Source organism: Morus notabilis, unplaced genomic scaffold (genome assembly GCF_000414095.1).
Source record: "Morus notabilis unplaced genomic scaffold, ASM41409v2 Scaffold151, whole genome shotgun sequence".
Classification (NCBI taxonomy): Eukaryota; Viridiplantae; Streptophyta; class Magnoliopsida; order Rosales; family Moraceae; genus Morus; species Morus notabilis.
Genome location: NW_010367153.1, coordinates 607,869 through 621,771, shown reverse-complemented (window position 1 = coordinate 621,771; position 13,903 = coordinate 607,869). Strand labels below are relative to the sequence as shown.

General features: G+C 35.1%; 1 protein-coding gene across 1 annotated transcript; it reads right to left on the bottom strand.

Annotated features, from left to right (window-relative positions):
• Positions 1–200: 200 nt before the first annotated feature.
• On the bottom strand, positions 201–9,167 carry LOC21402419 (pleiotropic drug resistance protein 1). Its single transcript, XM_010112023.2, has 22 exons — positions 8,764–9,167; positions 8,479–8,599; positions 8,259–8,347; positions 8,021–8,105; positions 7,738–7,897; positions 7,575–7,651; positions 7,377–7,430; positions 7,182–7,272; positions 6,514–7,097; positions 6,096–6,412; positions 5,798–5,958; positions 5,585–5,688; positions 5,333–5,489; positions 5,032–5,231; positions 3,575–3,907; positions 3,169–3,459; positions 2,983–3,066; positions 2,740–2,873; positions 2,391–2,618; positions 2,085–2,256; positions 1,015–1,269; positions 201–665 (listed from the first exon to the last, which is right to left on the bottom strand). Exons 1-22 carry the CDS (start codon positions 9,111–9,113, stop codon positions 402–404), a joined length of 4,311 nt encoding a protein of 1,436 aa, XP_010110325.1. The 5' UTR covers positions 9,114–9,167; the 3' UTR covers positions 201–401.
• Between the last annotated feature and the right edge of the window lie 4,736 nt (positions 9,168–13,903).

The following is a 13,903-nucleotide window of genomic DNA, read 5'->3' as shown; positions in this document are numbered from 1 at the left end:
CATTACTCTAATTCTATTATAACCACTTACTTATACATAAGTTAGTGTAGATAACAAACTCTAACAAGCTAACCCAATGAAAACATTACACGTGTAACCTTTATCTAACATAACTAAGACTGCTTAACATGGACAAACTCTGAAAGGGAAAAAAAAAAGGTAAAGCCTTAATTAATCAGGAAAGGTTTTTAGACAAATGTTTATTAAATATAAGAGAAATACACACTTTATTGGCTAAAGTTTAAACAAAGTATAGGACGCTAATTTAAATACTACACAATACATTGTTTCCATTGCCAGGAAGTTGAAGTATATATTTTTCAGAATCAAGAAAAGAAACGAAAGATTTTGTTCCAAGTATACACAGAGTGACATAGAGTAAACATTAGCTGGGAAAGTCTCTATCGCCTTTGGAAATTGAAGGCCATGATAGCAAAGGCAAAGATGATGGCAAAAAGAAAAGCAAAAGACACATTGACGATAGCAACAACTTTTAGAAAATCATAGTCATATCCAAAATATCGTTTGGCAAACTGTTTCACCGTCTCGCCTGTCACATTGTTAATCTCTGTGTTCATTTCTCCGTATTGCGACACCACAAGTCCGTACAAAGTCCACGACACGGGGCATGCCCAATAGTACCATCGCCACCATATTGGAATCCTCTGCCGTGAACCAAATAAAAAACAACAAACTAGTAAATTATACGAGATAGGCCATTTTAAAAGTATTTCCAGTAAATAACATATTTTAAAATATTTATGGTAAGTAACATATTTGCGGTGTTAGCATAATTTTTTTCGGAGAATCTATTTAGCTTAAATGCTTTTAACATTAGTATGGTGTGTTGAAGAAGGTGCTCAAAGGACTGTAGATCACGAGTAAGCGTTTAGCATGTTTGGTTCATAGATTTGGATCATATTTTAATTTTTAAATCTTTTTGCTTTAATTTCTGTAGAAAAAAAATTGATTTTCTGTTAAAACCTACGAACCAAAGGGATACTTTAATCTCACCGTGCGAGGAACAATGAATCCAGCGAAGAGGTTCCATAGGCCGTAGAAGGCAGCCGACACAATTTGAGCAATGTTGACGTTTGGAGTGAGGGCTACAGTCATCATGCCGTAATATGTGAAGTACATCAAGGCGAAGAAGGTGAAGAAGAGGTACCAGAGGAACTTTGCGACGGTCCAGTCGAAGCCGATCATTGAGTACACTAGGAGGCAATAAACTACAGCCTGACATAAAAGGTATGGAATCTCAACCATAACCTGCCCACAACAAAGTCTAGGTGTTATGGAGTTGATTGATGACTACGTAGAGAAAGAGTTAGGGCTCGTTCTTTTCGAGTAAAACTCAAAAAAAGTTTAAACTCAAGTTACAACTTTATTCAAGTTTATGTTCATTTATAAAATTTGCATTTAAACTTGAGTTTGGGTAAGTTCTTAAACTCAAACTCAAGTTAACGAACAATGTTTTTTCTATTCTTAAAAACGATATTACTTTTTTGTTTTAATTCTTATTGAGATGATTTTTTTTCTATGCATTCACAATGAAAAGACGAATAAAACTCCATCTATATACCCTATTAAAATTTTTCATCACCATTGAGTTTTTATTAAAATACTATCTAAATACAAATTCAAATTTTGACCCACTCAAACACAAACTCATAGAGATTCTCAATTCAAATCATTACTCAAATGTGCACATCCAAACACAAACTCAAGTTACAACTTCAATTCAAATTACAACTCAAATTCAACTCAAGATCTACACTCAAATCACCATAACTAAAAAATGCAACCGAACAAGCCCTAGATCTCTAAATTCACATGTTAGCTCTGTAAATTGTACTTTTAACATGATAATTTTGGACTCTATTTTCAGAAAATGCATTTTTTTTTTTAAATTCATGTCAGCTATTAAGTAAATCAATAATGGAAACGTAATGAATTATTGATGCACTTAAAAAATAGAAAGAAAACTAAACAATAAATTTTTTTTTTTTTGAAAAATTTGTTGAAAAGGGACATTCATCACGGTTTCATTCTAAAGAAGATAATATGTAAGAAATTTGTGTTACCTGTCCAAATGTGTACGGAAATGCTGCATACATGCCGGCTGCTCTTTCTCTATAGAAGACTGCCCTCTCTATGGAAACGACTGGTTGCACAGACATGGCATTTTGGACTCCGACGAAGAAAACAGCGGCATACATGGACCCAAACGCGTTGTTCACATCTTGTACCTTCTTCCTGCATTTTTAATTTTAAAATTTTTTTTTTCAAGTTCAGATATTGTGCACATGAAAAATTGCAGATTAAGGAAACATGCTAACTAGTAGAGTTCCAAAGTAAATATTTTATGTGTCACTTTACTTGAGACTTACGTATCTGATGCGACGTCCCAGAACATAGTACCGAACATCAATGCTATGAAAGTGGTGAACAAAAATCTCACGGCCGTGTAAGGCGGGTTCCGCCAGTAAGACCAACGTTGTTTCCAAAGGCAAGCCATGCATTGCGTCATGAATGATTGCGAGTATTGAGTAGGGAAATAGAGATCTTTTGAACCATGTGCCGGGGTGCTCAATTCCTTAATGAGATCTTTGTTTCTCCTGGGATTTTTTTTTTTTTTGATTTTTTATCAGCCACAGATTTCCACATTTTCCTCTTCCAGATGAAATAAACTATGTATGTATTTCATAATGAACGTTGGCAAGAAAATGCTAATCTGACCTGTACAGATCTGAACTCTGGTAAAGATCTGTAAAATCAACCCCCAAAGCCAATTCTTGCGCAGGACCAGTGACTTCCAACATCCAAGTTGCAGGATTGTAACCATCTTTAATTTTAGGCACGCCTTCAATTGACTTCATGACAAAATGTAAATGTATTAGCGAGCTTACGGATAAATATTAGTAAGTTTGACTTAAACAAGACACAAGGATTTGATCTCCCGTTTTCTTAATTGAATCCTACCTCAAAATAGTTTATCAGATGGCAAGAATGGCGGCCTAATGGACCCACATATATTTCTTGTCCTCCTCTTTTCATGAGGAATAGCTGCAAACCTCATGATTTAATTATCAGTAATCAAATTCAATTGTCAAACACAAGAAAAAAAAACAGAGAATTATGAAATAGTAAAGCAATTCTTTAAATGACCTCATCAAAAGCTTCAAAAATGTCAATGCTAGGCTGATGAATGGTGCACACAACTGTTCTGCCAGTGTCCACTGTGTTCCTAACCGTTCTCATGACAATGGCAGCAGCTCTAGCATCTAACCCTGAAGTTGGCTCGTCCATGAATATAATTGAAGGGTTTGCCACAAGCTCAACTGCAATAGTCAACCTTTTACGCTGCTCGGTTGAGAGACCGTTGACTCCAGGCAATCCCACCAATGCTTGCCTCAATGGAGTAAGTTCCACGAGCTCCATCACTTCCACAATGAACATCTGTTGATATCATGTAATTATCAAGTCAGTTCATATTGTTCATAGTTAACAATTGCATTGGAATATATGATTGAAAATGAAGCCTAAACAGAAATCCATTTGGGGTACCACAAACCTTTCTGGTTTCGGAATCAACTTCAGCTGGTAAACGAAGCCAAGCAGAGTAGATCAAGGATTCATGAACAGTAACATGCGGAGAGTGGATATCATTTTGCTCACAATATCCAGAAATTCGGGCGAATGTTTCTTGCTTCTTAGGGTAACCAGAAATTCTGATGTCCCCATCAATGTATCCGCCGGTTTTCCTACCAGCAAGAACATCCATCAAGGTGGTTTTACCAGCACCACTAACTCCCATAAGTGCTGTCAAAACACCAGGCCTAAAGCTACCACTCACGCCATTCAAAAGAACCAATCTATCCTCTTCAATTCCTTGACTTTTCATTTCCTGCAGGTTCAGACGTTCAGTTCATCCATTTAACAGAGTGTTGTATAACATTAGAAATGAATGAACACTTTTCAATGAATGACCTTGTAACGAAATGCCCCCTAAATTTTAAAAATAACAAATTTTCTCCCTGAACAATTAGCCGTTAGCACGCGTCCCCCTTTTCTGCCCCTCGGTTAAATTTTGAATATTAAGTGACACGTGAAAGTCACAAAGGTATTTAATTTTTATTATATCATGAAATGACGATTTTGCCCATCCAAGCCCAGCCGTTGACTGGTCAAACCCGCCGTTGACCGGCATTGACCAGGATGGGGGGTCGGCGGGATGTGTGTCAAATCGAAGATCTCAAAGTCAAGAACACTTATCCGGAGTTGATTTCTCCAAATGACGCCCGGTTCACCAGAAAATGCTCAAAACTCAAAATAGACAGAGGCGGTACATCGGAGCTCCTTTAACACCGATAAGGGAAGTAATCATGTGGGTTTTTGCTCCACTCAGTGAGGGGAATATACTAGTAAAACTTGCTGGCAAAACGGAGGTCATATGGCGTTGGAATTCGGTGTGGAGACAAAATGGACCAAAACTTTAACCGACACTTGTAGGTGAATGGCGGTAAGATCGGCGGCAAGATTCCGGTTCCGAAGGTTTTTGTTGGCGGCTCCATGGGTGGCCAGCGTTTGGTGACGGCCGGAGGCCAGATAGTGGCGGCTCAAAGTGGTAGTTGGGCTTGGTTTTTCACGTGCAAAGAAAGAACAAAGAGAGAGAGGAAGCGAGAATGAGAGGGAGAGAGGGGGAGAGGGAAATCGTCATAGGTTCGTAGTGATCTTAGGCTAGGCTTGGATGGGCAAAATCATCATTTCATAATAGAATAAAAATTAAATGCTTCAGCGACTTTCACGTGTCATTTAATGTTCAAAATCTAACCGAGAGAGCGAAAAAGGGAGACACGTGCTAACGGCTAATTGTTCACGGGGAAATTTTATTATTTTTAAAATTTGGGGGGCATTTTATTACAAGGCCAATAGTTAGGGGGAAAAGTGCAATTTGTCCTAATAATAATTTACTGACTCTTACTAATGTTCACTTTTTTTTTCTTTTTTTTTTCCCCTTCTTTAACTCACCGTTGGCATGTCCACCGAGTATACGATGTTATCAAAGACGATGGAATGTGGTTCAAATGGAAGAATCATTCCCCTTTTCCTGTTCTCATTTTTACCAAACTGACTGTGGTGGCTTGAGCTATCTGCTCTTTGTTGCATCTCAACGGCTTCATTACTCTGAGGATCATCAGATTTAGCTGCCGCTCGTAACTTATCAAAGACTGCACATTCACATATTAGTGTCATATAACTTTTCTTTTTATTCTTCTTCTTTCCCTAACTATTAAGTTCTTAAAAGTGAATAAACATAGAGGAAACTCACCGTTAAGCAAAGTGAGAGCAATAACGTAAAAGACATTAAAAAGTAAGATGAATCCAATCAACGCCCCCACACCAATCCAATACCATTTTGCCTCAGCAAAGTATCCTCGGACCTTCAAGACTTGAACTCCAAGAGGCATACTTGAGTTTGGTCCATGCTATTACAATAAAAAAAACTCTCAAAATGTCAGACGATAGTTCCCAACGAGTAACAGAGATCACAATTCACAGACCAACAACTTCAAGGACTTACATGTCTCCATTTCTTGCCGAGGAACTCGTTGACTAGAACCGCAGTCTGAGCGTACATCAGAGGCGAACTCCAGTAACCCCAAATCCACCAGCCTTTGATATCATCTGTTGGCATAAAAGCATAAAAATACAATTAAATATCGATTAGAATGAATGCATTTAGACAAAAGAAGCGGTCCCCTTTTGATGAGTTTGTAAACTTAGTTCACTGTACCTTTAGACAGAATAAAGCCTCCCAATGCAAAGAGCAAGAGCAACACAAATGACCCGAACGTGTTGGCTACAATCATGTTCCTAGCAGTAGCTGCAGTAGCGCGGAACAAACCAGAGGCCATTTGGTTAACCAGAAAGAGCAGAAGCAATTGCTTGAAGAACCTGTAATATTTGTACAAATAATGAACAAGTGAGACCAGTATTGAACAACTAAGCAGACCTTCAACAGATGAAATTAAATTCAGTGTTTTTCAGTTCAAAAATAAAAAAAAAAGTTGCAGTGTTTTTTATTTGACTACCTTGAGATACTTGGATCCAATCCTGTAAGGTAGTATGTTAGGGCCACCCAAACCACTGCTTCTAGGACTGAGATAGGGATCTTGATAATCCATGTTGGAAGAGCATAAGCCCAAGCGGGGTAGAAGTGTAAGTCCCGTTGCTTGTAGAACACAGGAAGCTTGGCTATAGTCATCGGAAGCTCCGACATCCCATTGAACATTATCATTATCACAGAGAAAAGCAAAGAGCCAAGGTAAATATTACCATCATCTGTGTTTCTACGATGCATTTCGGTTCTTAGGAAAATTGTGGCAGAAACCAGCGACATAATACAAAGCTAAAAGAAGAGGACGAAGAAAGAGTTATAAATTCATATTCCAAAAAAAAAAAAAAAAAAAAAAAAACTTTAGTAGGAAACCAAAGGAATTAAGCACACACTTGCACAATCTTGAAGATGTAGACAAACGAGTTTCTGTTCATAAGTAACAGTTCTCTTGAAATGCAAGCTTTGAGGAGCTCCTTCGTTGTCACACCATATTCTTTGGTTGTCAAAGCAGCTGGGTGACTCTTGCTCTTGTCGAATCCAGTTGCAAGCTCATCTCCTAGCTTCTGTCCCACGTGAAACGATTGGAATGCCTCAACAAATTCCTTGACAGTGATAAACCTGTAAGGTTCATCTCTTCGTGCCCAATATTGTGCCTGATCTTTCTTCGACGTTACCTCTTGAAGAAAGTCAGCGACACCTTTCCTCTCAGGACATTTAAAACCTGTATATTCGAAGAAATCAAGCACGTATTCACGGGGACCTTGATACACTATTTGGCCATCGGATAGAAGAATGATATCGTCGAAAAGGTCATAAGTCTCTGGTGCTGGCTGAAGTAAGGAGATGACAGTAGTTCCATTAAAGATGTGTACATATTGCTTGAGGCAGTTCACAATTTGATAAGCTGTTGAGCTGTCCAAACCAGTTGAAATTTCATCCATGAACAACGCCCCAGCTGGGCCAACAAGCATCTCACCTATAGTTGAATTGTTAAGTGCTTTACTACTATAGTTAAGAAAAAAAAAAGTCTTTAAATTGACATTAATTGTTGTTTTTATACCTGTTGTGACACGCTTTCTTTGTCCTCCAGAGATACCCCTCAACATTTCGTCTCCTACAACAATGTCAGCACAAATTTCCAATCCCAAAATCTGTGATAAATTTTAATCTTTGTTACTAAAGAACTAATAGAAATTGTCTAATTCTTTTGAAAATTATCCTTCGATCATATAAAGTAGTACCAAAGGTTGTTCACCTTTAGGACATAATCTGTCACCACATTTGTCTCTTGACCTTCTGCTGCCATTGCCTGCAGTAGAAGAACATACCAAATTGAATAACATCAAGTGTCAAACTTTTGTAAATTTGCCATCTTTTAAATTAATTTTGTATTTTAAGTTTAAAAGGAAATTGCCCAAAAAAAAAAAAAAGTAGAGCACCATTGACTTCTCACCTTCATGTAGACGTCAATGTCCGGATCAGGTTTGATATTAGCTTCTTTCTCTCTCCTAGACAATTCTGCAAGCATGTCTGCAGATTTCCAAACAAACATATATCATGTGTTTAATTTACATAAAACCCTGTTTTTAGCAAAGCAATTCGAAAAATAAACTGACCATAACGCGTCCCGACTCCTTGGCATCTGGCGGAGAAAGCCAAAGTTTCCCTCACAGTCATTTCTCCAATATGATTATCATATTGACTGATATAGGCAGCAGTTCTCCTGGGTACAAACTCGTTCATGTCATGCCCATTGTAAGTCACTCTCCCAGAAAACTGTAATCATAGATTTTGGTTTTCATATGTATTAGCGATTAAAATTAATCAAAGTAATTTGGGATAAAGCTAGACATTCAAATCCCATCAAAGAATGAAACTTGTCAAAGTCAACTCTCCTACCTTCAACTCTGAGTCAAGCTTTCCAGCCAAAGCCAACAAGAGTGTGGTCTTGCCTGAACTTGGAGGACCCAAAAGCAGTGTCATTCTGAAAATTTACATTTGATAAATTTAAAAAAAAAAAAAAAAAAAAAAAAAAGAAAAAAAAAAAAATCCAACATCAATAGATCTTTAGAACAAAGAAATTATGCGAGTATGACATGAATAAAAAAAATTTTTAAATAAAATCGCCATTTCTAACCTTCCTGGCTTTATGACTCCACTGACATCTTGAAGGATGGTCAGCTGTCGCTTTTTACTTTTGAAAATTGGCAGAAAACCGAAGAAAATCTTGAATAATGAAAAAAGATTAATTGTGAGAACAAAAGTCGTTGTAAAGAACATTAAAGCTAATAACATGAACATATTTTCTCTCTTTTTATGTGGCGTTGACCTTACGGTCTAATTTTGTAGACGTTTACCTCGACTATGCCACTTATGAAGTTGATGAAGGACGGCAAAGCTCTGCTTCCTACATAAGCCTCTGCTTCAATATTAAGATGCTCGTATCGCACTTCGATTGACGGAAGCTCAACTCCAACCCTGAAAATTTTTCAATCAGAACCAATATCCAATACAAAGAAAATCAGAAACATCATAAATCAAAAGTAATAAACAACGATAATTATCTACTTTCTCCGAGAAAAACTCAGCCTTCCCCTGTTTTGGCTACGGCTATAAAACAAGAAAAACACGCGGTTTATTACCTATCAATACGATCTCTGAGCTTCAACAAGAATCTCTCGTTGTCCTCTTCGGCTGTTTTGATCAACCTCTCAAGCAACGCCTTCCTCTCCTTAAGTCCGAGGTTGTCGATGTCGATTTCGCTCGGACGGCCCTGAGATGTTGTGAGTATGCCTCTCCTCAATCGAGAATAAGTAGGAAGCTTTTCCAACGCAGCCCATTTCAGAGCTTCTTCGTCGTCTTCATCTCTTGAAGACTTTGAGAAAACCTCCATAGTATTGTTTCTCCATAGTGAAGAACTTTGGCTTCTTAAACTGCTACCACCGGCTCTTAAACTGTTGCCACCGGCTCTATAGATCTCGCTGAGCTCCATTTCAGAAAACCCAGAAAAAAGTCTTCCTTACTGGAGCCTTGCTATTCTCTCAGTCTGAATATCTAACGGCACGTAATGTTATGTTATACATAAATATATAATATACAACTTGTAAACTGGCTGTTCGTGTTCAGGACAACCTGTCTTTACATCAATCCGGATCAACTTTGATTTATTATAATATTAAAGAAAATATAGTCATGTGCAGACATTTTTTTTAAAAGAGTAATTTGTAGAAGGTTTAATTCCAATAAAATGAAAAATATAAAATTTGTGGCATTAATTAACAAAATAAAGTGGAGATTAATGTATCAGTAAATTAACACTCAACTTATTTATATCAGTTGTAACAGTATATATTTGAGTAGTGTTTTTACCAAGTGGATGATGAATGAAACAACTCAAAACTATAAGTGTTTATGAAATCCGTCAATCCGATTAATCTACGTAATTCAATCCGTTATTGCAGATTGAATTGAATTGAATGAATTTTCAATTGGTAACAAATTGAACATTTCTCAATCTGCATAATCCGCTACTCCGAACTATATATTATATATGTCTAAATAACATATGTAGCATATATTTTTTTCAATTATATAATACATTATTTAAGTATACATGTAATTGTGTATGAAATCTCAATATTATTTTAATTTTATGTTATATTATATTTGTGTTTAATTTTGTTATTAATTTTATAGAAAAATTTTGAAAACAAAGAGATGGACTACAAGAATTAAGGTCTAAAATGTAGATTAATACTCTGCGTAATTTAATCCGCGGAATTTATTGTGGATTGAATTGGATTTGGAGTCTAACAAATTAGTAACATATTTAGATTTTTATGATTGACACTAATAAATTGAATTGTGAATTAACCCTAATACGTAATAAATTGAATTGTAAATTAACCCTAATACGTTCAAGTAGATCCGCGAATATCCCTTGGTCAAAACCGACACAAAAATTTGAGTAGCATGTAATATGACTCAAACTATCACCACAATTATAAATCCAAGAGAACACAGGTATATATTTTTTAGTCCAAAAAATGTTTGCTTCGCTATTGAAGTTGATATATATCAAAGTCCTTATCCTATTAAGAAAATATCCTTCTAGAAGTTGGCCCCATAGGTCACAGTGAGTCTTTGGAGGAAAGTCAACGACTACTTAACCTAAAAGCTTGGTTAAATTGATTCGGAAAAAAAAAAAGAAGATTTTAAATTATAGTAACGTCAAAACAAATAATAACAAATAATAATAATGATAATGATAATAATAAAAATAATAGTATTTGTCATAATAATCAAACGTGGACATAAGTTAGTCAAACTCTTCTCGGTAAAACAAAAGCGACAGTCGGTCATGCTTGTACTACACGAGACAAATTTGTGGTCTATGAAACCCAAAAAATCTCTTTTGTATGAAATTAGTAAAAAACTAATGGACGACTTGGACTCCTAGTGAAAGAATGAGTAGGAAACCACTATGGCACTACTCCCCGTGCGTTTTTGTTTTTCTGGGAAAGAAATTTTTGCTGAATTTTCCGGGAAAGAAATTTGTATTATAATTTTACATTTCTTTTTTCATTTTATACGATTGTAATAAGATTCAACCCTATTAAAGAAACTTTAAGGCCCCGTTCATTTCGCTGATTCGAGTTTAAAATTCGAGTTTTGCTACAGTAAAAAGCTCTCACAAATAATCACATTTAACTTTTTTGTTACAGTAAAAAGCTCTCACATAAAATCACATCTCAACTCGAATTAAAAACTCGAATCAGCGAACTAAACGGGTCCTAAAAATAAATAACTTGTCCTAACCAACATTGAGGTTTGAGTCGGGGTCAACATCGAGACCATGATCGAGGTTGGGATAAGGGGGTTGGGACAGTGATGAAGCCAGTAATTTTTTTTAGAGGAGCTTGAGTTGACTCAAATTTTAAAACTAAAATTAGTAATGTTTACACTTTTTTTTTACATTATATTTTATTGCAATTTTTATTTTAAATAAAATTTTTTAAAGTTAAAAAAAATGGATACAAGAATAAAAAATGAAGTAATAGGGTAGAGTTAAAAGAAAAAAAATAAAGATGTAAATGAAAATTTTTAAACATTTTTGTATCAAATCATAAATTAAAAAAATTTGAAGGGGGCTTAGTAATAAAAGAGAGACAAAAATTCATAATTGTTTAAAGATACTTAGGGGTTGTTCTTTTGCAACAAAACTAAAAAAAAATTTAAACTCAAGTTACAACTTTATTCAAGTTCACGTTCTTAGATAGGCCAATTGGGCTGGAGAGCTTCAGCCCTTCTGGGTCTTAATAGGCTCTTTTCCTGGGTCGGGGTCAACATCAAAGAGCGGGTGCCCGGGTTTTTTCTCAATTAGTTTCTTTTTCAACTTTTATTTTTGGTATCGTTTTGACTTGTTATGGTTTGTTTTTACTTTTTTTTAAAAATTTTTTTATTACAATTTGACATTGTTTTATTGTTTCCCTTTTTGCTTTATAATAGTTTGTGTTAAAATAGGTGCTTAGAAAGCATATTTACTTATTTTATGATATTATTTTAAAATAAAATAAAATTTATTTATTTATATTATCAATTCATATAGTAAGTTGCGCATATTGAGCACATATTATAAGGCTCCGAAACTGCAATTAAATATCTTTAATTATGCCTATGAAGTGGATTGGTTCTACAAACATTAAAATGTAGCGGAAATTTTTTTCATAAAAACGAATTTGACTTATGTTGTTATATGTGATAATGATTCGTAATATTTGTTTGTGTTTGCAAAATATAAAATGGATGAATAGAATAACTGAAAATAAGAGTAATATACTAATGGGATAAGTAGTGAAATAACGGGCTTGTTCTTTTGAGTAAAAAACTCAAAAAAGACAACTCGAGTTATAATTTTATTCGAGCTTATGTTTCTTTAAGTTTAAACTTGAGTTCAAATTCGAGTTTAGGACTAAAACTCGAGTTCAAGTTTCTCCTTCAACTCGAGTTCAGAAACTCAAATTCAAATTAATGAACAGTATTTTTTCTATTATTAAAAATGCTATAACTTTTTCATTTTAATTCTGATTGAGATGATTTTTTTTCTATGCGTTGACAACGAAAAAACGAATAAAACCCGACCCATATACCCTATTAAAATTTTTCATCAACATTGAGTTTTTATTAAAATACTAAATAAATACAAATTTAAGTTTTGACTCACTCAAACACAAACTCAAAAAGATTCTTATCTCAAACCATAACTCAAATGTACACAACCAAATACAAACTCAAGTTACAAGTTCAACTCAAGTTATAACTCAAATTCAACTCAAGATTTATACTCAAATTAAACTCCAAAAGAACAAGCCCAACATTTTTAGAATATTAATAAAGATAAATAGTATAAAGTTTTAAAAGATTAATAAAAAGCCTAATCCTAGTAAATGTAATTTACTGCAATATGAGAATGCCAAAATGCCCTCATTTTAGAAACCCTAATTCATCACTAATATAATCTCTCCCCTAACTATTCCCCTCTCTCTCCACTTACCTACTCTCTCTCTTCCCTCTCCCCTCATTACTGCCCCCCTCTCTCTCCTCCCCACTGCTCTCCCCTCACCGTTTCTCTCTCCCTTTGCTTTCACTCTCTCTCTCCTCGCTCTATCTTATCCGGTGGCAAACTCTTCTTCTCCAGTCCCGACAACTGTGTGAATGCGCGGCAATTTCGAGCATCGCTGTCGTCCATCTCCGTTGCCAATGGGCAGAGATACCGCGATGAGGTCGTGACTTCATGGATTAATGTCTTCTCTGGCGGCATGAGACTCGAGTTTTGTTGACTTTCGCAGATGTACAACTAAGGGCAAATATTTTCATCAAATCCGGCATGAATCAAAGACGAAGAATGAAACAACGTCATGACAGGAAGTGAGGGGGAGGATGAGAGAGAACCCCATGAGGAAAGAGGAGAGAGAGTAATTAAAGATATAAGCAGACAGAGGGAGTAGAGAGAGTAATTAAAGATATAAGCAGACAGAGGGAGTAGAGAGAGAAAGAATGAGAAAGATTCTAAGCTCTCTCTTTGATGTTGGTAAACATAAAATTTACCTTGTAAATGCTTTATTTACCGATAAACAGATCTGTTTAATTTGGTAAATAGAGAATTTATGTAGTAAACGATGAATTTACTAGTCAAATAGAGGTTTTAGTGTTGTAAACAGTACTTATTTTTTTTAGTAAATTGATAAAGATTTGAGTTTGTCCCGTAAATGAAGGATTTATCGGGAAATACAATATTTACCACATAAAAATAAGGATAAAATTAGAACATCATATATTAAAATTTTAAAATATACTATTTATTTTTGCTGTTAGTAAATTTACTATTTACTATAATAGTTTAACAAAATGACATATGTGTTGTAATTTTCCTACTAAGATGCAAAATACGGAACTGAAAGTACAAATGAAACTGAAATATAACGGCTATACTAACAAAACAATATACAATACAGTGACAATAACAACGATATGAATAAAAACTATAGAAAGTAAAAAAAAAAACGTTTAAACTAAAAAATATTGAGACCTCACCATAGGTGCATGAAGACCGATTAGTGCTTGCATCACATGATAGTAAAGGTGCATAAAGATGCTACTCTGACGAATTGAAAACCTATCTAAACTTTATCAAGAGAAAAATTATGAGACTCGAAAAAGGCTATGAAAGGTTTCTTTTTGTATGGCTTATAGGAGATAATGGCTTGTCTTTTTCCCATGCAG

Excerpts from the sequence above, each read along its gene's own strand:
- LOC21402419 (XM_010112023.2), bottom strand. The coding sequence starts at position 9,113 with ATGGAGCTCAGCGAGATCTATAGAGCCGGTGGCAACAGTTTAAGAGCC. Across the intron at positions 8,600-8,763 it reads CTCAGAGATCGTATTGATAG|GGTTGGAGTTGAGCTTCCGT; the intron begins GTAATAAACCGC and ends AAAAATTTTCAG. Across the intron at positions 6,413-6,513 it reads ACATCTTCAAGATTGTGCAA|CTTTGTATTATGTCGCTGGT; the intron begins GTGTGTGCTTAA and ends CTCTTCTTTTAG.